This window comes from Phytophthora ramorum (assembly GCF_020800215.1).
Source record: "Phytophthora ramorum isolate Pr-102 chromosome Unknown Phyram_PR-102_s0014, whole genome shotgun sequence".
In the NCBI taxonomy this organism is placed as follows: Eukaryota; Oomycota; class Peronosporomycetes; order Peronosporales; family Peronosporaceae; genus Phytophthora; species Phytophthora ramorum.
The window spans coordinates 1,464,269-1,486,444 of NW_027150660.1; the positions used below are offsets into that span (position 1 = coordinate 1,464,269).

The 22,176-nt window shown below is 56.5% G+C and overlaps 9 protein-coding genes across 11 annotated transcripts; 7 read left to right on the plus strand and 2 right to left on the minus strand.

Annotated features, from left to right (window-relative positions):
• Nucleotides 1-357: 357 nt before the first annotated feature.
• On the plus strand, nucleotides 358-3,147 carry KRP23_12318 (Pyruvate kinase; the record flags this gene model as incomplete). Its single annotated transcript, XM_067882921.1, has 2 exons — nucleotides 358-1,851; nucleotides 2,845-3,147. 2 exons carry the CDS (start codon nucleotides 358-360, stop codon nucleotides 3,145-3,147), a joined length of 1,797 nt encoding a protein of 598 aa, XP_067739927.1.
• Nucleotides 3,148-4,120: 973 nt separating this feature from the next.
• KRP23_12319 (Unconventional myosin-VI) lies at nucleotides 4,121-8,746 on the plus strand (the record flags this gene model as incomplete). Its single annotated transcript, XM_067882922.1, has 1 exon — nucleotides 4,121-8,746. One exon carries the CDS (start codon nucleotides 4,121-4,123, stop codon nucleotides 8,744-8,746), a length of 4,626 nt encoding a protein of 1,541 aa, XP_067739928.1.
• Nucleotides 8,747-9,021: 275 nt separating this feature from the next.
• KRP23_12320 (Ribosomal RNA large subunit methyltransferase E) lies at nucleotides 9,022-9,809 on the minus strand (the record flags this gene model as incomplete). The annotated part of the gene is made up of 2 exons (XM_067882924.1): nucleotides 9,022-9,561; nucleotides 9,627-9,809. 2 exons carry the CDS (start codon nucleotides 9,807-9,809, stop codon nucleotides 9,022-9,024), a joined length of 723 nt encoding a protein of 240 aa, XP_067739929.1.
• Nucleotides 9,810-9,905: 96 nt separating this feature from the next.
• KRP23_12321 (Coiled-coil domain-containing protein 96) lies at nucleotides 9,906-10,970 on the plus strand (the record flags this gene model as incomplete). Its single annotated transcript, XM_067882925.1, has 1 exon — nucleotides 9,906-10,970. One exon carries the CDS (start codon nucleotides 9,906-9,908, stop codon nucleotides 10,968-10,970), a length of 1,065 nt encoding a protein of 354 aa, XP_067739930.1.
• A 123-nt stretch (nucleotides 10,971-11,093) lies between these two features.
• On the plus strand, nucleotides 11,094-12,818 carry KRP23_12322 (uncharacterized protein; the record flags this gene model as incomplete). The annotated part of the gene is made up of 1 exon (XM_067882926.1): nucleotides 11,094-12,818. One exon carries the CDS (start codon nucleotides 11,094-11,096, stop codon nucleotides 12,816-12,818), a length of 1,725 nt encoding a protein of 574 aa, XP_067739931.1.
• Nucleotides 12,819-14,196: 1,378 nt separating this feature from the next.
• On the plus strand, nucleotides 14,197-15,657 carry KRP23_12323 (uncharacterized protein; the record flags this gene model as incomplete). 2 transcript variants are annotated; one of them, XM_067882927.1, is made up of 1 exon in its annotated part: nucleotides 14,197-15,657. In XM_067882927.1, the coding sequence occupies one exon, from the start codon at nucleotides 14,197-14,199 to the stop codon at nucleotides 15,655-15,657; it is 1,461 nt and encodes a 486-aa protein (XP_067739932.1). The 2 variants fall into 2 exon arrangements, with proteins under 2 accessions (XP_067739932.1, XP_067739933.1); XM_067882928.1 differs by having other exon boundaries at nucleotides 14,857-15,657.
• A 1,747-nt stretch (nucleotides 15,658-17,404) lies between these two features.
• On the plus strand, nucleotides 17,405-18,865 carry KRP23_12324 (uncharacterized protein; the record flags this gene model as incomplete). Its single annotated transcript, XM_067882929.1, has 1 exon — nucleotides 17,405-18,865. One exon carries the CDS (start codon nucleotides 17,405-17,407, stop codon nucleotides 18,863-18,865), a length of 1,461 nt encoding a protein of 486 aa, XP_067739934.1.
• A 194-nt stretch (nucleotides 18,866-19,059) lies between these two features.
• Nucleotides 19,060-20,151, minus strand: KRP23_12325 (CMP-sialic acid transporter 1; the record flags this gene model as incomplete). Its single annotated transcript, XM_067882930.1, has 1 exon — nucleotides 19,060-20,151. The coding sequence occupies one exon, from the start codon at nucleotides 20,149-20,151 to the stop codon at nucleotides 19,060-19,062; it is 1,092 nt and encodes a 363-aa protein (XP_067739935.1).
• A 378-nt stretch (nucleotides 20,152-20,529) lies between these two features.
• Nucleotides 20,530-22,167, plus strand: KRP23_12326 (HVA22-like protein k; the record flags this gene model as incomplete). 2 transcript variants are annotated; one of them, XM_067882932.1, is made up of 2 exons in its annotated part: nucleotides 20,530-20,655; nucleotides 20,740-22,167. In XM_067882932.1, the coding sequence occupies 2 exons, from the start codon at nucleotides 20,530-20,532 to the stop codon at nucleotides 22,165-22,167; spliced, it is 1,554 nt and encodes a 517-aa protein (XP_067739937.1). The 2 variants fall into 2 exon arrangements, with proteins under 2 accessions (XP_067739937.1, XP_067739936.1); XM_067882931.1 differs by having other exon boundaries at nucleotides 20,743-22,167.
• Nucleotides 22,168-22,176: the final 9 nt, after the last annotated feature.

Sequence of the window (22,176 nt, forward strand, 5' to 3'; positions counted from 1 at the left end):
GTGGGATGCCTTGGTTTTCCAGCCCACACATGAAATGGCATCTCCAGCCTTGCGGCCGGTCTCCACACGCCATCGTATCCTGTGGGACCAAGTGGCTCTAGAAACGTCGACAAGCGCCCGGGTATCGAGAGATTCTCATCGAGCAAGCGATGCACGCGACTGTAAAGAAGCGCGCGCGCTTTGGTGCTTGGACTCGGGACTGGTGTCGCTTGCTATAGCTGCTGTGCAACACAGCCATTCGCTCGAGCAGCACGGCCATGCATCCCGTTTGGAGTGCACGGAGGCATGCCATTCTGCATTTGAACAAGAACCACTCAAGTGACTTCTCCTTCTATCCATACCTTCATCTAGTCCACCATGTCTGCCGCTCTGTCCCTGAACCTGAAGAGCGCCAACTGCATCAAGCAGAAAGTCGAGGGCGTGCAGCGCAAGACCAAGATCTTCTGCACGCTGGGCCCCGCATGCTGGTCCGAGGAGGGTCTGCTGGAGCTGATCGACGCCGGCATGAACGTGGCCCGCTTCAACTTCTCGCACGGCGACCACGCGAGCCACCTGGCCTGCCTGACCCGCCTGCGCGCCGCGCTGGCCAAGCGCCCCACCAAGAACGTGGCCATCATGCTGGACACGAAGGGCCCCGAGATCCGTACGGGTTTCCTTGCCAACAAGAGCAAGGTGACGATCGAGAAGGACGCGCTCATCGAGCTGACCACGGACTACGAGTTCCTCGGTGACGAGACCAAGATCGCGTGCTCGTACCCGCAGTTGCCGCAGTCCGTGCAGGTTGGCGGCTCGGTGCTCGTTGCCGACGGCTCGCTGGTCCTCACCGTCACGGAGATCAAGGACACGGGTATTGTGTGCCGTGCCAACAACACTGCCACCCTGGGCGAGCGCAAGAACATGAACCTTCCCGGCTGCAAGGTGCTGCTGCCGACGCTGACGGAGAAGGACGAGGACGACCTCATCAACTTCGGTCTGGTGCACGGTGTCGACTACATTGCCGCTTCGTTTGTGCGCACGGGCCAAGACCTCGACAACATCCGCAAGGTGCTGGGCCCCCGTGGCCGCGGCATCAAGATCATCTCGAAGATCGAGTCGCACGAGGGCATGGAGAACTTCGACGAGATCCTAGAGAAGACGGACGGCATCATGGTCGCCCGTGGTGACCTGGGCATGGAGATCCCTCCCGAGACGGTGTTCCTCGCGCAGAAGATGATGATCCGCAAGGCGAACCTGGCCGGCAAGCCGGTGGTGACGGCCACGCAGATGCTGGAGTCGATGATCACGGCTCCCCGCCCGACCCGCGCCGAGTGCACGGATGTGGCCAACGCCGTGCTGGACGGCACGGACGCCGTGATGCTTTCGGGTGAGAGCGCCAACGGCGACTACCCTCGCCAGGCTGTGGAGGTGATGGCCGCGACGTGCCTGCAGGCTGAGACCGCCATCCACTACAACGACGTGTACCAGTCGCTGCGCAACGCTGTGCTGGAGGTGAACGGCCCGATGCAGACGGCGGAGGCCGTTGCGTCGTCGGCGGTGAAGACGGCCATCGACATCAACGCCAAGATGCTGGTGGTGCTGACGGAGACGGGCAACACTGCTCGTCTAGTTGCCAAGTACCGTCCGCAGATGCCGGTGCTGGTGCTGACGGCTCTGGAGCAGACTGCTCGCCAGACGGAGGGCTTTGTGAAGGGTGTTGTGTCTCGCTGCGTGGGCTCGATGATCGGCACGGACTCGATCCTGTACCGCGCCACGGAGACTGGCAAGGAGCTCGGCTGGCTGAAGACCGGCGACGCTGTTGTGGCCGTGCACGGCATCACGGAGGCTAGGTCCGGCTCGACGAACCTGCTGAAGGTGCTGTACGCCGAGTAAGCGTATAATAGACTAGTGTCGTAGCCCAATAAAAAAAAGCAATACTTGGGCCGCACGTTTGGTTCGAGAACCCGTTGAATGTTCATTCGAAGTCGATACTAATGCCATGCTTGGGGGAAGCTTGGAGATTAATGCAACTGTAGCGAGTCGCGCAAATTGTTGGTGCAACCCGCGACTAGTACGCGGGTTCTGTTATTTAGTCATCAGCAGTATTCAATCACATGATGCAGCTCTATTCCAAACTCTTGCACAGGACACACCTCCATCACCCGATAGGTTTGTTGTCTCCTTCTGCATGTTTAGTGGTACAGCAAGGTTCTCGGTGTAGCATCATATTTCCAGAACGCTCTCAGTAGTAGAGATTGAGGAAGTTTATCCGTTAAACAAATTGCCTGATCCGGACTGGGGTACCGTTCCCTCTCCAGCTTAGACATGCTTGTCCCCACGGCAACGATTGCCAGCGCAACAAACGCATTAGTATTGCCATACTGCATGGAGAAAAATGCTTTCTAGCTCAAGTCGCAGAAACGACCATCACTCTCGATAAGTTCAACTTGCCTTCGATCTTCATCCCAGTAGTCGGCCCAGTTCACATTTCATGCCCCCCCGTCCATCAACATCACAACGAACCAGAGGATATGATGCTGTCGTCTTTGTTGACGCACCGATTCAATTCTTCTACGACGCCTTACTCATGTGCTTGGCCATCTCGAGCGTCTGCTAGACAATGTGAGCAGAGGAACAGCCTCTTGTGCTGGACACTGCTTGTTTGGCACATTGTCTTGCGCAAATTCCAGCAATTGCTGCTAGTGAGTCATTACCAGAATGGAATGGCTACACTTCACATACGGTGTTGCGTGCTTGGGTCAGTCGCGAATTCTTCGACACCAGCAGCAACTAGTTCATCATGGTGAAGGGAAACCCCATCAGTGACCAGGAGGCAGCGAGACCCCCCCCCCCCCCCCCCCCCGCAAGAAAGCGGCGGTGGAAGTGGCCGACCACCCGGAGCTCACCGTCCAGTGTCTCGCTGGCCTGGAGCTAAAGCTGCAGCAGTTGGAGGCGGAGAACAAGCGGCTGATGGCGCGGGTAGAGACGCTAGAAATGCAGCTCGGGGACCAGGACAGCGTCCAGCAGCAGCAGAACGAGCTGCTCGAGCTCGAGCTCGAGGCTCAACCCAAGGGCAAGGCCCAATCGAAGAGGAAGGCGGCGAAGAGCAAGCCCAAAGGCAAGTCGACTGATGCCAAGGCTCAGCCCAAAGCGGTCATTCCCCGAACGTGAGATGGACGAAGACGCGGGACTGACAATGCCCTGACCTTCAGCAGGACGGCGAGACGAATGGAAGTGACTTTCGCAGCCCCCTTTGCGTTTGTTCCTTGCTCCTGAACAGTAGTGCCGAGACTCGGTACTCTTATCTTGGAGTTCGTGGCTGGCCAGTTCAGTGCGCTCCAGTTCAGGCCAAGCGACGCTCATGGGAGTCCCTCACCACCCAACGACCATCACCTCACTGCAGCTCTTGCACGTGTAGTCGCATTACCCGGCACTGGGGCCCCATCGGCAGCTGTGCTCGAGACGGTCGATCAGATTGTGCGTCGCATACCGAGCTTCTTGACTCACTCGAGAATAGCTACCATAAGAACACTGCAGCAACAATTGGCACTCGCAAGCCCAGCGAGAAGGTGAGACCACACACAGCAGCGACCAACTCGACAGCTCTGACCACAAGGTCGCTCCTTCTTCGGTCGTGGAAGATATGCGAGTGAGATACATGTGCAGTACTTGACCAGACAATGTCCACTGCATCCGCATAGAGTCCGACGGCAGGAAGCGGCAGGCAGGTTTACGGTGCAAGGTTGTCGCACTTCAAGCGCTTTAAGCAGTGTGATTGGATGGAATTGAAACTATTTCATCCAATTACACCACTCCACATACTTTGGCAGCACAGTCACCCGTCAACATGCAACAGCTAACATTCTATACCCTGAAATACCGATTCGATAACTGTCACTTTCACCCACGTTTTGTCCCTTATACTCGATACCCCTTGGTAATCAATTGACAGATCTGATCGTACAAGTTGTTACCATCTACTGTTCTCCGTCGGCTGTCTTATCCTGCCTGACACAATCATTCAACGTTCCTCGTCGCGTCGTTGCAGGACTCAAAGGCGGAAGAAGGGGAACCGCAGAGAGAGTCGGAAGCTGCTACCAGCCAGAACGGAACCGGAGCCCCCTTCGACGCATCTCGAAGAGCCATGGCATCGGGCAAGCCGCGCGTGGAGATGGCGCCGTCCAGCGCGCTCCCCACGTACGATCGCTTCCAGCGGCACAGCGCGGCGCCCGTGGACGAGCGCAATCTGAGCATCGCGCAGCGGCTCGTGCTGGAGAACAAGAAGCGCGCGCAGAACTCGGCGCGCCGCCGCAACACGCTGGAGGTGGTGGCGGCGCTGCAGCACACGCCCGTGGAGGTGGGCACGCACATCTGGATCCCCGACCCGGAGCGCGTGTGGCGCGTGGTGCAGATCGTGCGCTACGAGCCGAGCGCGGACCCGGAGCAGGGCATGACGCTCACGGTGCAGGGAAAGTTCGGCCAGGAGATCGTGGACCTGCGCGACATCGGAGACCTGTACAAGGTGAACCCGCGCGTGGTGGACGACATGACGAGTCTGTACTACATCCACGAGGCCGGCATCCTCGAGAACCTGTTCGTGCGCTCCAAGGCCGACAATCTGAGGCCCTACACGCTCATGGCCAACGTGCTCATCGCCGTGAACCCGCTCGTGCGCACGGTGGAGCCCAAGGTCACGGACTACATCAAGACGCAGATGGGGGACCGCCCCCCGCACCCGTACTCGATCGCTGAGGTGGCCTTCCAGCAGATGGCGCTGCGCACGCCCGCGCAGTGCCAGTCGATCGTCATCTCGGGCGAATCCGGAGCCGGTAAGACCGAGACGTCCAAGATCGTGCTGCGGTACCTCACGTCCCGGGAACACCTGGCCTTCACGGCCAATAAGGGCAACGACGCCCAGCAGGACCTGGCGCTGGAGCTGGACAAGCGGCTCTGGGACACGAACCCCATCCTCGAAGCTTTCGGTAATGCCAAGACGCTGCGCAACCACAACTCGTCGCGCTTCGGCAAGTTCATGAAGCTGCAGTTCAAGCCAGGCGACAACACGCTCTCTGGCGCGTTCATTGAGACTTACCTGCTCGAGAAGTTCCGCGTGGTGGCGCAAATCCCAGGCGAGCGAAACTTCCACATCTTCTACTTTTTGCTGTCCGGCGCGGACCAGGCGCTGACGAAGGAGCTCAAGCTCGAGTCGGTGAACAACTTCGACTACCTGAACCAGAGCGGCTGCGTGTCGGACCCGAATGTGGACGATGAGATCCTGTTCGACGAGGTGGCGAGCGCTCTGGGATCTGTGAACATTGACGCGGCGCTGCAGAAGCAGGTTTGGACGATCCTGTCCGGTCTTCTGCATCTTGGTAACATTCGCCTGAAAGACCGCGAGACGGCGGAGGGCGACGCTGGCGAGGTGACTCCGGAGGCGCAGAAGTACGTGGCGTCGTGCGCGGAGCTGCTCGGTGTGGATAGCACCAACCTGCTGCATGTGATCACGACGCGCGAGATCTCGACGCGTACGGAGAACTTTACGATCAAACGCACGGCGAAGGAGGGAAGCTACGTGCGTGACGCTATCGCCAAGTCCATCTACAACCACCTGTTCAAGTGGATTCTGTACAGAATCAACACGTCGCTTGGCCACGGTGATAGCTCGCTGCCGTTCATCGGTGTGCTCGATATCTTCGGTTTCGAGTCCTTCGAGGAGAACGACTTTGAGCAGCTGCTGATTAACTACGCTAACGAGGCCCTGCAGGCCACATTCAACCAGCAGGTGTTTATTGCCGAGCAGGAGCTGTTCGCTGCTGAAGGTATTGAGGTCGGCAAGATCGTGTGGCCCGATAACCGCGACTGTATCGACTTAATTTCGCAGAAGCCGAATGGTATTCTGCCGCTGCTGGACCAGGAAGCGAAGATGCCTAAGCCGTCCGACGAGAAGTGGAATGCCACGCTGCACAAGACGCACGCGGGTCACTCTCACTTCCTGCCTCCTCACGAGAAGGACAAGAAGTACGAGTTCATCGTCAAGCACTTCGCCACGCGTGTGCCGTACACGATTGGCAACTTCATCGACAAGAACAACGATACGATTCCCAAGGACCTGGAAGATTTCGTGACGTCTAGCAAGTCCTCGCTTATTAAGGAGCTGTTCTCGTCGAAGCTGGACCTGGACTCGATGAATGGCGCGTCCAACTTGAGTCAGCTTCACAAGCAGAGCGTGTCGGCCAAGTTCTGCGATCAGATGCAGGAGCTGACGGACACGCTAAATGCAACGCGCTGCAACTTTATTCGGTGTATTAAGCCGAACCCGACGATGTCGCCTGGCGTTTTCGACCATGGTTACGTTGTGGACCAGCTGCGTTGCTCTGGTATGCTGGCTACGTGCGAGCTGCTTAAGGTCGGTCTGCCTACGCGTGTAGCGTACGAGGAGATTTGCCGTATCTACAAGCCCGTGCTTCCGCCTTCGGTCACGCCGATGTTCGATGCATACAACGACCGTACTTTCACGGAGGCTGTGTTGTGGTCGTTCCGTGTGGAGCCGGATGCCTACCGTCTGGGTCGTACGAAGGTGTTCTTCAAGACTGGTAAGATTGCTCTGTTGGATGCGCTGCTGAAGGTTGACATGAAGAAAATGGGACCGTGGATCGTGGCTCGCCTGCGGAAGTGGCTCGCGCGTCGCCGCTGGCGCTACGCCTTGGCTAAGGTGCTCGCTCAGCGTGCGTTCCTGTGGCTGTTGGAGGACACTAGAAGACGCAAGGCGGCCATCGTTAAGATGCAGGCTGTGATGCGCATGTTCGCTGTTCGTAAGCAGTTCATCCGCGCCCGTAATGCGAACCGGCTGAAAATGCGCCGCAAGGCTCTTGCTCAAAAGCACTGGAAGATGGCCATCGGTGGCGTGCTCGCGGCGAATGCTTTCAAGAAGCTCTTGGAGCAAACTCGTGAGCGCATGAATGCTCAGCTTGCTGAGAAGAATGCTGCGGCTGTGAAGATTCAGTCGATCGTGCGCGGCAAGTTTGGCCGCAAACAGGCAAGCAAGCGTCGTGCACAGGTGGACGATGAGAAGATGCGCAAGAGGCTGGCGGATGAAGCCGCTCGTCTGCAAGCGGAGAAGAAGAATTCGGCCAAGAAGCGCTGGATCACGGCTTTTTACGCCATTCAGGCTCAGCGCCACTTTGTGAAGCGCCTTCAGCACATCCGCAAGGCTCGCCTTGCAGTGGAGGATGCTCGTCGCCTTGCTGCTGAGCAGGAGCAGCTGCGGCTCCAGCGCGAGGAGGAGGAACGCCAGCGTCGCATTCAGGAGGAAGAGGAGGAGCGCGAACGTCAGCGCCAGTTGGAGCTGAAGCGAGCCGCTTCGGCTACCGCTATCCAGCGTGCTTACCGTCGCTCGGTCGGCCGTGAAGAGGCCAGACGCCAGGCTGCCGTGGAGCGTGCTCAGGCCGCTTCGCTCGCTGCCGCGATGGCTGCTCAGGATGCCGCTCAAGCCGCGCAGGATGCGTCCATGGCTCACGACGCTGAGGCTGCTGCTCTGCGCAAGTTGAGCGCATACGATGAGGCTCAGAAGAGGGCGGCAATGGCTGGCACTCTGGGAGCCGCTCCTGCTCTCGGTGCTCTTGGAGTTCCTGGCGTTGCTGGCAACGGCCCCGCTACACTAGGCTCGGTGCAGCCGCTTCAGGCGTCTGCAGGCCAGGCTGGCCAGATCGGTGCCGCCGGATCGATGGGTGTTGCCGGCGCGATGGTCGGACAGGAGTCGCTCCAGAACGCTGACATGAGCTGGGTGGCCGGCGACAACGCCAAGATTGAGGGCGAGGCTGTCGCTGGCGACGCGCTGCGCCAGGAGCAGCTTGCTCAGGCTGGTCGTGACCTGTTCGGCGAAGGCGGCGAGGCCCCTGCTGGCCCGGTGATGTCGGCTGATGACGAGAACCTGATCAACCCGGTTGAGAAGATTCAGGAGTTCCCCACGGGCCCTCCGATCCCGTACAAGGGCGGCATTCTTACGTGCACAATGCTGGGTCACCGCAAGCAGCAGGACCAGAACTGGGGCGACGAGTACACGGAGTACGTGCTTCGTGTGACCTGGGGCCGTGACATTTTGGAGCAGTCCAAGACGGCGTGGCTTGTGGGCAGCCGCTACAACGACTTCAACGCGCTTCACCAGGAGCTGAAGGCCGCTGCCTCAGGTCGTCGTGGCAAGCGCGCGCCGTGGTTCCCGCGCTTCCCGAAGCGCCACCCGTTCTCATCGATGATCGGCAAGAATCAGGAGGAGAAGTTCATCATCAAGCGTGAGAAGGAGATGAACCGCTACATGACGCAGGTGCTGACGCAGATGCCCGACGCTCTGCTGAACATCCACATGGACCGCTTCCTCAACTTGACGCTGCGCACGCAGGACATTTGCGAGCGTGAGGCGTATGCCGAGGCACGCAAGCGCTGGGAGGAGGAGGAGCGCGAGGCGTTGGCCAACGCTGCCGACGCTGAGCCCCTCAACGATGCCGACCTGCAGGAAGTGGAGCAGCTGGTGCATCAGTTGCTGCAGAAGATCATCTACGCTGCGGGTGACGTGCGCCAGGACACGGAGCTGCAGGAGATGATCCACGCTGTGAAGGTGCTGCAGCCTCGCGTAGCGGCCTCGGCGCAGATCGGTGGCAACGTCAACATCGAGCTGATCCCGCTGGCCATGCAGCTGCAGGACGACATCCAGGACGCCTTCAACCAGTACAACGACACGCTGCTGGCGCTGCGGCTGGGCCAGGACCTCAGCTAATCATCGACTGGGTCCTGACCTCAAGAACTACTCGACATCCTCGTCGTCGTCGTCGTGTGTGCTGCAGCGGAGCTTCGTTTTCCTTTTCTGCTTTCGACAAACTTGCATGTTTCAAATGGGATGGTCTCGATCGAAGAGCCCAGTCCCCGACCGCTGCGCACACAAGAGCGCTCGGTATGAGCGCTCCCACACTCCGTCTAGAGTCTCGCTTCCGTTCGTAGCCTAATGAATTTGAATAGACGAGATGTGAACGCCATGGTCTCAAAGCTTCAGTTCTATCCTTCGTCCTCCTGCTTGCCGCCTTTAAACCCTTTGGCCACCAAGAACATCTCGGTGGACTCTGGGCGCGAGGACTGCGGCTTCATGGCCTTGACCACGTCGAACGCGGCCTTCAAGTCCGCTCGAAAGTCCTCCGAGCCGTCACATCTCAAGATCTTGGTGGCGAAGTGCCCTCCCGGCCGCAAGTACAGCTCGGCCATCTTGAGCGCGTTGTGGCACAGTCTCAGCTGCTGCTGGCTGTCGGTGAGGAACGTGCCCGAGAAGGCCGGGGCCATGTCGCTGAGCACCACGTCGGCCTTGCGGCCTCTCAGAGCCTCGTCCAGCTGCGTCCGCACTGCAGCCTGGCGGAAATCTCCCACCACGATGGTCGCGCCCTCCACGGCGTCAAAATGCTTGAGGTCCACGGCCACGACCCGCTCCAGGCCGCACTTGCTGCTGCTCTTGGGGTTTGTGGCCTCCACCGCCACCTGCGTCCAGCCGCCGGGCGCCGCACCAAGGTCCAGCACCACGTCGCCTCTCCTCAGCAGTTGGAACCTCTGTAAAAAGAAAGATCAATGAGTTGTATGCGGCCGACAGTAAATGGGCTAATGGTGGACAGTACGTCATTCATCTCGCGCAGCTTGAAGGCCGCGCGGGAGCGCAGACCCTCGCGCTTGGCCTGCTTCACCATGGGGTCGTTCCACTGGCGACGCACCCAGCGCGCGCTGGCGTTGGACTTTCCCTTGAGGCTCTTGAAGGCGCGCAGCGGCGGCTCGCCCAGCAGCGATGACCGGAACACGTTCATGTTTGGAATGGCTACAAGGCATTGTATTAGATAAGGGCACCGTAAAGCTTCTCTCCTAAGACACTGCACCATGAAACGACGCGAGCCACAAAGGTCATGTCGAGCGCGAACCAGGACGAGGAGCCGCAGGACGAGGACGAGCAGGACGACAGCCAAGAGGAGCAGCAGGATGAGGAGGAAGCTGCTCGACAGGAAGGTCGCCGGCTGCGCACGGCCATCACCGAGGCGTCGGACGCGCGCGAGGAGCTGCAGCAGCGCAACGCCAAGTTGCAGCGGCGCATCGCGACTCTGCTGCAGAAGACGCAGGAAGGAGCCAGCGCCGCCGATACGGCCACGGCCCCCAGACGAGAGGATAAGGCCGAGAACGCCAAGCGCTACCTCGAGTGTCTGCGCAGCGTGCACGAGGCCAAAGTGCAGACGGCCGCAGCCCAGGCGCAGTACGACAAGGTGGCGCTGGAGTTGCAGGCGCGGCTGGACGAGAAAGAGGCCAAGGTGACAGACATCCAGGACGCGTTCCTCGAGTTCAAGCGCGAGGTGGCGCGCAACGCCGAGAACCTGCGCACGGGCAAGCCCATCGCCAAGCGCGTGATCGCGCAGGTCGAGGCCGCCGAGCTGCGCAAGGACCAGGACGTGGAGAAGGTGCGGCTCAAGCACATCAACCTGCGCACGCACCTCAAGAAGCTCGAGCAGCAGTTACACGCCAAGGAGCAGCTGGCCGAGGGCCTGCACCTCATCGACTTTGAGCAGCTCAAGATCGAGAACCAGACGCTCAACGAGAAGATCGAGGAGCGCAACGAGGAGCTCCACAAGCTGCGCAAGAAGACCACGAGCACCGTGCAGGTGCTCACGCACATCAAGGAGAAACTGCAGTTCGTGCTGGCCGAGAATCAGACGCTCAAGCGGGACGCGCAGGAGCTTGAGGAGGCGCTCACGGCCAACCGCGACCAGCTCGCGCACAAGAAGAAGGACCGCGACGCCACGCGCCAGTTTGCCGCGCGACTCAAGAGCAAGGACGGATTCGCCAAGTCCGAGCTGTTGATCGAAGACTTTGACAAGCGCGAGAACGACCTCGCGGACCTCGAGCGCCGCCGCGCCGAGCTGGTCCAGCGGCACGCCTTGCTGACCAGGCAGGCCAGACAAGCTGGGCGGGCGGTTAAGTAGAGCACCGTGAGGAAGAACGCGAACTCGGATTGACGACACACTCCGAGGCTTTAACTCTAGCAATGACGCAGAAGCACAACCAAGTTTGTCGTTTCATCGGTTGACATTTATTATTGTTCTGCCATGACCAAGACGAACGTGGTGGTGCCAGCCGAGAGCACTGCGGTGGCATCACGAATCCGTAGCAGTACCCAGAGCTCCAACTCGTGTCGGGAGACGGCCATTCGACATGGTCGCCGCTGGGCAGCAACGCGAATCCTGCTCATACTGTGGCTTTTTCAGGGATTTGTGCCCCTGACACTGCAGACTCGAAGCTACCTGAAGTTCCTCACCCCGCACCAAATCTCGGGAAAACTCGTTGTGCCGCCCGATCTCACAGAGCAGACGGCAAATTTGACCGAAGTGTGCCCCATGCAAGGATACTTCTTGGCTGGAATCTGGTGGAACTTCGCAGCCACACACTACTACCAGGCGGAGCAAGGAATCGTCTGCCACGGAGTCGTCCCGCAGTACAATTTACACGGAAATTACTTGATTGAGAGCTCGGAAACGGTACTGCAGTCTTCAAACGCACCATCCGACTGTGCCAACTGCAGCCACCCACTGGAACTATACCTGTATCATGGCAGCATCGGTTTCTACTCGTTCTACGAAGGCACCACCGGCACGTATTGTACGAAATCCAAGGATTCCTATCTCACCATACAAGCGCTCGGGACGTACGACACCAATGGAGCGTTCTTGGCTACAGACCGAGGGAGCACAGAGATTAGGAAGTCGTACTGGTACGGCATTGTCGGTGCAACCTGGCTCGTGTACCGCGGTCTTACCATCCGTCGGAGTTACGTCTCCTGCAAGCGCTACAGTCGACAGTGTACAGAACTAGGAGAGTATCTCAACCAACAAGAGGCTATGGTGTTCGTGCAGGAAAGCTTGCGTCTGTCCGCCCATGGAGCCACCAACTACCAGCGATCTGCGTTGCTCTACTTGATCGTGGAAGGCATCATGTCGGACTTGTTTCTCATCGTTGCGCATAATAACTGGGCAACGTGGGTCCAGTACGTCTCGCTGGGCTACAACTTGTCGGGGCTGTTGTTTCTACTGTTTGAGATGGTGGAGAGAATGCGGTGGTGGAGCGAGAAGTGGAGGCAGCGAATCAAGCGCGTGTTTTTCAGCTGTGAGGCTACCCTCGTCGGCGAGTTGGTGAGTGCAATCATGCTCCAAGCGTTTCTCACGGGTTTGAATGGATCAGACTTGAAGCGATCAAAATCAACAGCCCTGGCAGTGTCGTATTACTTCTGGAGCTTGGTTTGCCATACTATCGTCGTGGTTGTCATCGTCTCGATCATATTGTCGGTCCGCGTGCCGTGGGCGATAGCGTATGTGTGGATAAAGCATCGCTCGTTTGTCGTTTTGCTGGAGCCTTGCTGCGTTGACTCCGTGCTGGGAGCTCGAAGTCGACTCATGCTACTGGGAGGCTATCGTGTGGAAAATAGTAAACTGTATTACTCGGTGGCCGCGCTGAAAGCGTTTGGGATGTTGAAAATCGAAGAAGACGACGTCGAGTATTTGGGCTTGCACGAGTTGCATTGGTTCACTGTCCCGAGGAACAATTTGGTGGGTATTGGAGTCATCTCTGGCTCACGGGTGGAGCCTTGTGAGGAGCGACGCTGTTCTGGTGTTGTCAGCTTTCTTGACCGAAGACTGGGAGGTGCACCGACCCAAGCGGATAGTGGTGAGCATGTTAGTGTCACGAAAGTAACGTCTTGGTTTGGCCCGGAAAGTGGTATAGTGTCGTCACCTACTCAATTGCTTTTCCCTTCGCACACAGCAAGTGATCGAGTGTGAAAGACGTCGGGCTTTTGGGGTTCAACATTGAGGCCGGGTGGCATCGTAAACGGTGGCCCACATCAAGGAGTGCCAGGTGACAGTGGAGGATATTTTCTGGTTAAGCGACCACGACCACGAACGGATAAATGGAGAACATAGGACCGACTGAAACACTAGCAGATTCATTGCATTTCGCCAGCAACAAAACTCGTGACTGCCCTCGCGTTGCAGGTTTTCCTCTCAAGTTCGAATGATTTGAAGCGGCCGAAACATACGACTCTCGCAGTTTCGTATTACGTCTGAACTTGGTCGGCCATGGCACTTGGTGTTGGTTCGACTTTGGGGTTGCGGAGCAGGCTCGTTCTGCTTGGAGGCTACCGTCTTCATGATGGCAAACTTTTCTATACACGGGGAAGTGTCTGCTTGCGATGTTGAACAGAACTTGCAAGCACTTAGATGCTCAAAGTCGAGGAAGGTGGTAGCGAGTATTTAGTATTGCACAAGTTGTGTAGGTTTGCTGCGCCAGCGAATACCTTGCTCGGAATAGGAGTGATCACGGACTCACGTGTGGGGCCCTGCACCGAGCGAACATGCACGGGTATAACCAGCTTCCTGGATCGAAGTCTAGGCGGTGCTTCATACAAAACGCTCAAAACAGGCGTCGGACGAAAGCTCTGGACTTGCCAAGTCCGAATAATGCCATTCGCCCACGACCTAATGAAGTTCTTGTCCTGAAAAAGAGGAGTCTCGACAAGTCTGCTAGTAGATTTTGTCCGATGATATCAGAGATTTAAGAGCACGTCCAGAACGTGATCGAACAGCGGGTAATGCGAGATGAAAGCAGCAAAACCAAGCAATTGGCATCTCCAGAGATCGGTTCAAACTGTAGTTGAGTGAAAGGTATGATGATCGACTGGAAAAAAAGCACTTAAGGTCTACGATCGGCAATTTGACTTTTGGATATTTTGAGAGGAAGAAAAGTGGCAGTGCCTTTCCACTAGGCTTCATGCCTGCCAGGCTTCATGCTTGCGGCTACCTTACCGCTCACAATATGCGTTCATCTTGGACAGTGCCCGACGCCGAAGTAAGCAACAACCAGAGAGGGGTTGGATCATTCTGCCTTCCGTGAGAAAATCTCGTCCGTTTCCAAGCGGTTTTTCTTGAGCGGACGCGAGCAGACACTCGGATTCCTTTCATCTCACTAGTTCGAGCAGCTGCAGATATATTGACAATGAAGAGGAGCATCCAGGAGCACCCTGCCTATCGGGTACCTTCATCAACCAGAAGCCGCTGCTTGACAGCTCAGGTCATGCTGCTTGCACTATGGTTTTGCATGGGCGTGGTGCCTCTTTCTCTCCAAATACGAAGTTATCTCCAGTTCGTCATACCGCACAAAATGTCCGAGATTCTCGTCGTGCCGTCCGATCTACAAAAGGAAACAGCAAACCTGACCGACGTGTGTCCTGTCCAAGCGTTCGTGTTGGCTGGAATTTGGTGGAACTTCGAGGCCACGCACTACTACAACGCCGAGCAGGGAATTGTTTGCCACGCTGTCATCCCGCAGTACAATTTACACGGAAACTACGTTGTCGGAAACTCGAGCACGACTCCGTTCCGCACGACGCCAGCGGATTGTGCCGACGACAGCTACCCGTTCGAGGTGTATCTGTATCACGGCAGCATTGGGTTTTATTCCTTCTACGAAGGTGAAGTCGGAACGTACTGCGCCAAGTCCAAGACTGCGTACATTATCGTGGAGGTTCTGGGCACGTACGATATCAATGGGTCGTTCTTGGCGAATGACACTGGGAGTACAGAGTACAGGTATTCGTGTTGGTACGGTATTGCCGGAGCGACGTGGCTCGTGTATCGCGCACTCATGATCCGTCGAAGCTACGTGACGTGCAAACGCTATGGCCGGAAGTGTGACGAGTTGGGAGAGAAACTTAACCAGCAGGAGGCCATGGTGTTCGTCCAGGAGAGTTTGCGGCTAACTGCCCACGGAGCGACGAACTACCAGCGGACGGCGCTACTTTACTTGATCGTGGAAGGGATCATGACGGACTTGTTTCTCATCATCGCCAACGACGGCTGGACGTCCAGAGTGCAGTACGCGTCCATGGGCTACAACCTGTCTGGGCTGATGCTGCTGCTGTTCGAGATGATGGAGAGCATGAGGTGGCTGAGCGAGAGGTGGCGTCTCCGCATCAAACGCACCTTTTTCAGCTACGAGACGGCTCTGGTGGGCGAGTTGGCGAGCGCTCTCTTGTTCCAGACGTTTCTGTCAGGTCTGAATGGGTCGGACCTCAAGCGCTCGAAGCCTACAGCTCTGGCGATGTCGTATTACTTCTGGAGCTTGATCTGCCACGCTATCGTCGTGGTCTCCGTCGTCTCCATCATCTCCACTGTTCGCGTGCCGTGGGCTGTCATGTATGTGTGGTTTAAGCACAACAGCTTGGCCATCCTGTCCGAGCCGTGCTGTATCGACACCGTCTTGGGCGTGCGGAGTCGGATTATGCTGCTGGGCGGCTATCGGTGGGAAGACGGGAAGCTGTACTACCACCCAGCCGCTCTGAAAGCCTTCGGGATGCTGAAGATGGAGGAGGACGGCGTCGAGTATCTCATTCTCCACAAGTTGCAGTGGTTCACAGTGCCAGCAAACAATTTGATGGGGATCGGGGTGATCACTGGTCCGCGTGTTGAGCCTTGCAATGAGCGGCCTTGTACGGGTATCGTCAGTTTTCTGGATCGGCGACTGGGAGGCGCCTTGAACCGAACGGATTGTTATCAGCGCTCGCCATCCAACCAAACAGTCCGAGTTCTAGCTGGTGTGGAGAGATTAGAGGGTATTCCGTAGTAGTAGAGATTTCGACTTGGATTGTTTTGAATGAGAAAGCTGAGCCAGGTTTAATTGTTGCACCCTGGTTGGCAGTTGTTGTAAGTTTTCTGGACTGGTGTTTCTCTTATGAGAACCACCTGCAGCAGGTAACAACTTGGTATTACGACGACAACGATCAAAACACTTCCGCAAAACTCAAGATTTACAGCTACAACCGATTATTGACAAGATCATGACCAGAGCAGGAAATTCAATCAGGGGAAGAGCGGCGCTTACACAGAGCCCTAGCAACCTATGGGACCGACACGGACTCTTCACAGACTTTCAGAACTGGACACTCTATAGAGTGGCAATTGGAGCACTCAGTCTCTGGCACACGGGACGAGAAATCAACCAAGGATGTCAACGAGAAGGCTGCACAGCCACCTATGAGACGATCGACCACATAGTTTGGGGATGTGTACACGCACAAGCAGCATGGGCACAATGGATCGACAAATGGACTGGAACAACAACTAGCAACGACAAACGACAACAATTAAAAGAGGCAATAGCGTCAAGGGCAGCCCCCCAATTACGACAGAATTTCTAGCAGTAGCTCAACAATGTATTACCCGATGGATACCGCACCACACAGTAGCGATGAACACACTGTGGAGAATCTGGACAACGGTCACCACGGTGATGCTCTGGAGACTTCGCAACAAAGTGGTGTTCGAGAACGAAGTAATCTCAGCACAAGAAACTCAAGCAGCAATCCAAGCCGCAGGAACGTACCAAGTTATGGCAATAGCAAGCGCGTGGAAACGAAGCGACACCAAAAGAATCCAAGGTCTTTGCCTCGGCATTTGCCACAGCATTATGACGACCACCGAACCGACAAACCCAGCTCCAGCTCTCGCGAAATGGAAACTACAACACCACATCAGCACAAACCCAGAGGAGCAAGTGAGCGGAGGATGGATTTTACTCAGAGAGGGAGCCGATATGACATGGCATGGAGTGGCAGCATCAAGCAAAAGGTTCCCGACCCAAGGAACCCGACAAGCCAACGCGGTGGAAATACTGGACAATGGGCTCCAAGAACTAAAGAAGCTCAGAGACGCAGCAAAGACGTACCTCAGAAGTGACAGTGTGGATAAAACAATCCAGAAGTCCTTCAGTGCAAAACCAGCGACAACACAGAGCGACAGCCTCATCCAGGGACTGGATCAAGAGCTACAGCGCTTCTTCGTAGTGCAATGGAGCACACCAGCAAAAGCTGACCTGGAAGCAGTTCGGACACTGACACAAACCCACAAGACTCGACAATTTTACCTGCAACAACCCAGCACAACAACAGACGCGATGCAAAGCTACCTATCAAACGTCAAACTACGAGATCAAACAGAAGAAACACCACCCAGACAGATGAACGACATCAAGTCGCGTCTTTTATATTATCAAAAGGCTTTATAGAAAACACAAACATCAAATAGAAGGCCACTTACCCCACCAGGTAACAACTAGGTCGAGACACTAGAAAAAGGTTTCTGTCCGTTTCAATGTGCGAGTAGACTCGACCGCTGCCAGAACTTGCACAGGACCCAGGATGAAGAAATTCAATTCCGTTTGCCCTCTCATCCAAGCAACAAGGACCACGAGCACTAAGCGATGCTTCACTCTGACTGCGCAGAGAATACTCTTGGCTCTGTGGGCTGCGTTGGGCTTTGTGCCACTCGCTCTACAGACGCGAAGCTATCTCCAGTTCGTCATACCGCACAAAATGTCCGAGATTCTCGTCGTGCCGTCCGATCTACAAAAGGAAACAGCAAATCTGACCGACGTGTGTCCTGCCCAAGCGTTCGTGTTGGCTGGAGTTTGGTGGAACTTCGAGGCCACGCACTACTACAACGCCGAGCAGGGAATTGTTTGCCACGCTGTCGTGCCGCAGTACAATTTACACGGAAACTATTTCATCGGGAATGCGACAACAACTGCATTCCACACGACGCCATCCGACTGCGCAAACGACAGCTATCCTTTTGAGCTCTACATGTATCACGGCAGTATTGGGTATTATTCCTTCTACGAAGGTGAAGTCGGCACGTTTTGTACCAAGTCAAACACCGCGTACATTACCGTCCAAGTTCTCGGGACGTACGGTATCAACGGACCAGCCTTAGCAAATGACACTGGGAGTACAGAGTACAGGTATTCGTGTTGGTACGGTATTGCCGGAGCGACGTGGCTCGTGTATCGCGCACTCATGATCCGTCGAAGCTACGTGACGTGCAAACGCTATGGCCGGAAGTGTGACGAGTTGGGAGAGAAACTTAACCAGCAGGAGGCCATGGTGTTCGTCCAGGAGAGTTTGCGGCTAACTGCCCACGGAGCGACGAACTACCAGCGGACGGCGCTACTTTACTTGATCGTGGAAGGGATCATGACGGACTTGTTTCTCATCATCGCCAACGACGGCTGGACGTCCAGAGTGCAGTACGCGTCCATGGGCTACAACCTGTCTGGGCTGATGCTGCTGCTGTTCGAGATGATGGAGAGCATGAGGTGGCTGAGCGAGAGGTGGCGTCTCCGCATCAAACGCACCTTTTTCAGCTACGAGACGGCTCTGGTGGGCGAGTTGGCGAGCGCTCTCTTGTTCCAGACGTTTCTGTCAGGTCTGAATGGGTCGGACCTCAAGCGCTCGAAGCCTACAGCTCTGGCGATGTCGTATTACTTCTGGAGCTTGATCTGCCACGCTATCGTCGTGGTCTCCGTCGTCTCCATCATCTCCACTGTTCGCGTGCCGTGGGCTGTCATGTATGTGTGGTTTAAGCACAACAGCTTGGCCATCCTGTCCGAGCCGTGCTGTATCGACACCGTCTTGGGCGTGCGGAGTCGGATTATGCTGCTGGGCGGCTATCGGTGGGAAGACGGGAAGCTGTACTACCACCCAGCCGCTCTGAAAGCCTTCGGGATGCTGAAGATGGAGGAGGACGGCGTCGAGTATCTCATTCTCCACAAGTTGCAGTGGTTCACAGTGCCAGCAAACAATTTGATGGGGATCGGGGTGATCACTGGTCCGCGTGTTGAGCCTTGTAACGAGCGGCCTTGTACGGGTATCGTCAGTTTTCTGGATCGGCGACTGGGGGGTGCTTCGAACCAAGCGGATTGCTATCAGCGTTCGCCATCCAACCGAACAGTCCGAGTTCTAGCTGGTTTGGAGAGATTAGATGATATTTCGTAGTGGAAGATGTTCACTGGGCATTGAGGATTTTGTTTTCCCATCGGACATTACTATATTACTTCCAAGTACGAGTTCGAGACCAGCTGAGGTCTCCTCAAAGGATTATAGCAAGTAAAGTTTGACCTACAAACCCATCGCATGGAGCGAAATCATCGTTTCTCTGATTGTATAAAGCTACAAAACACCACAACTGCTCAAACCTCGGTAATATTGATGGACGAGCTCCCACGCTCCTGCTCTGCGTCGGGCACCTCCTTGTATTTATCCAGCCGCTTGAGCTGCAGCGAAGGTGCTACCGGGGATGGAGCGTGTTCGTCTTCAGTGCTTGTATCGCTGCTCGGTGACGCCTCCTTTTCCACTGCAACTTGTGCCAGTGGGTGGTGGTAGAGATACATGGATAAAACGAGCACTCCGAGGCCGCAAGCGAACTCGAGCGACGGGGAGAAGGCGAAGAAAATCATCGACAGGACCGTCGTGAGCATCATCGCCATCGAGTGCGAGTACACGCAGGCGATATTATCCAGATATTTGAGGATGCAGGCCATGAAGATGCCTCCGATGGAGTTCACCACGAGTACAGCCACCGTCCAGCCGCTGTAGCCGTGGAAAAACCCGTCGGCCGCCAGCAACTTCCCATCTAGCAACAGTCCAAGAGCATTGAACAGGACGCCGAAGCCATACATCTGCACGCTCTGCCACAAGAACGAGCAGTCCGCTTGCCGCTTCAACGTCCACTCGGTGAAGACACTCGCACAGGACGACAGCGTCACACCGACGAGTGCGAGCAGTAAACCGAGAGTCAAGTGCTGCAACTTGTCGCCATTCTCCGGCCCGCCAAAGTGCCGAAAGCGGTCGGATTGACTGGTCAAGACGCCGAGAATCAGCAACACGATCGCCACCTTGTGCAGCTCGGACAATCGCTGCTTGAGCACGTAACGGAAGAGCACGGCAGTGAGCAAAATCTTGAGATTCCACAGGACGGAGACCGTGGCGGCGTCCAGATAGCGCAGCACGACGTAGTTGAGGTTGCTCTCCAGGACGCTCAGCAGCGCCGGCACTGCGTAGTAGCAGCTCTTACGTAACTTCAGTTTCTCAGGTGGTGGAGGCTGCGTGACGGCGATGGCTGCCAACATGGCGCTGAGCTTGAGAACTTCAATGAGGAAGGTGACGGTCACGCTGCTGTAAGGCTCGAGGCCGCCGACCTTGGAGGCGATGATGCACAGGTTCCCAGAGCAGAGAAAAGCTGCAGCCAGCAGCATGAGTGACAGCATTGCGGCGAGCTCCATCGTGCTGGAGAGGAAATGGGAAGAGGCTGCAAGCTTTCGACCCTAACGGTAGCAGAGGGAGCGACAATCGGAACTTGCCTTTCGATGGTCGAATCGAACGATATACCACCCACTTTCCTACGGCTTGTTGAGTTTGAAGATGCTTGGGAGCTCTTAAGGTTGTATTGATTCCACTGTGAATGCCAACCTAGCGCTATCCTACGCTCAACACCAATCCTGGATCCTGAATACTGTTGAAGTCTCCGTTTATCAAATCTGCGACGTGTGAGACTCGTCCACATACAATCCAAAAGTGTTCACACGTCACATATATCCCCTCCCTATAATGACCTTATCCTGTGACATATCCAATATTCAAACCGACGACTCGTCGCCACGATGCTGCGCCGCGTGCTGCTCCCCGTGACGCTGATTCTAGGGCCGCTGCTCTTCGTCCAGCTGAATGGCCAGCAAGAAGATCCTCTTGCAACTGCCTCACTTGAAGCTCCCGTGCCCATCCTCTCTGTACGCGTCTCAGTCTCTCTTTATCTCGTAATTCCTGCAACATTCCCTTAACTCCTACGTCTCTCCCTTAATTCGTGGATTTAGCAGGACGCGCTGCCCTACACGAAGGGGCTGTTGGACCAGTACCTGCCTCTTAACCTGTTCTCCAGTCCATTCAACGCGTCCCACGTCGCTCAAGTCTTCGCGCAGAGTCCGGACTGGAGCGCCATCGGCTTCGCACTGGAAGACGCCGTCGTGGCCACGTTCCAGTGTCTGCAATTATGGGGAACCTTCCTGCTACTGGTGGCTGTGCCCTTGGTTCAATTGCTGGCTTTATTGGGCGAGGCGGCGCTGCCTCATGTCATTGCGGTGGCCAAGATGGGGGCCGACTACGTGAGCAGGATGGACCCTGTGCACCAGGCCATTCTGGCGCTCTCGGGGCTTTTAGTGGCCGTCTGCATCCGCCAGGGGTATGTGCACAAGGCCAGACTGCAGTACGTAAGGACGCGGAGGCTGCTGGAGCTCCGGTACAGAGCTTTCGTCGCGAGTCTAAGCGCCAAGTGGCGCATAGTGGCCATTCTCCTGCCCCACGTGCTGTTCTTTGCGCTGAGCTATGAGGCGCTGGATTGGCTACCAGAGCCTACGACGGACGTGTTGAGCAGTGAAACACTCTTTGGACTGCTGTCTGTGGGCTACCCGTTGCTGCACTCAATCGGGGTCATCAGACAGAAGAGGCTGTACCCGAAACACGTCAAAGCCACTCCGCCGGCGTCAAGACCAGGACCGACCAGTGAACTGATCAAGAAGTTCGAGAAGATTGGCATCCCGGACTACGAGTGGCGCGCGTACGAGGCCTGCTTGAAGTACTGGGTGATCTGGTCACTCACAGCGTGCTTGATCGGCATGGTGACGCTCTTCCTGCCGGCGTTTGTGACGTCCTTCTTCACTGTGCCGCTCCACTTCTGCAACATCTTCCTCGTGTGGATGCACTCTCCGTTCACGCGCGGCGACATTGCGCTCTACACGCTGCTGAGTCCGCTTATCAGTCCCTACGCCAATCGACTTCACGAGCGAGAGCCGATCAACACAGAAGGCGAAGAGAAGGCAAACGTCTTGATGCGCTTGCTGGTGTCGCTCCGCGTGGTGCCGGAGAAGCACGTGCACTTGGCCAAGGACCTGTGGTCGCAGGGTCCTGCGCTCTTCGGACTCCTCTTCATGTTCACGCCAGGCTTTGTGGCCTCTCGTGGCTGCTCGCTGATGGGCTTTGGTTTCCCCGCCTACGTCACGATCGGAGTGCTAGGCGAAAAGCGGACGCGGCGCTACGAGTGGTGGCTCGCCTACTTCAGCGTGGCTGTCACTGCGGACTACTTGATCGCAGCGATCGGACGAGAGATCGCGTGGCTCCCGCTGTTTTACCACGTGAAGCTGCTAGTGATGATGTGGCTCCAGTTCCCGTACTTCCAAGGCGCGGAGCGGATTTTCAACGCCTTCTTCTCGAGCGTGTTCATAGTTCCAGAAGCCAAAACTGATTGAATGGATTTC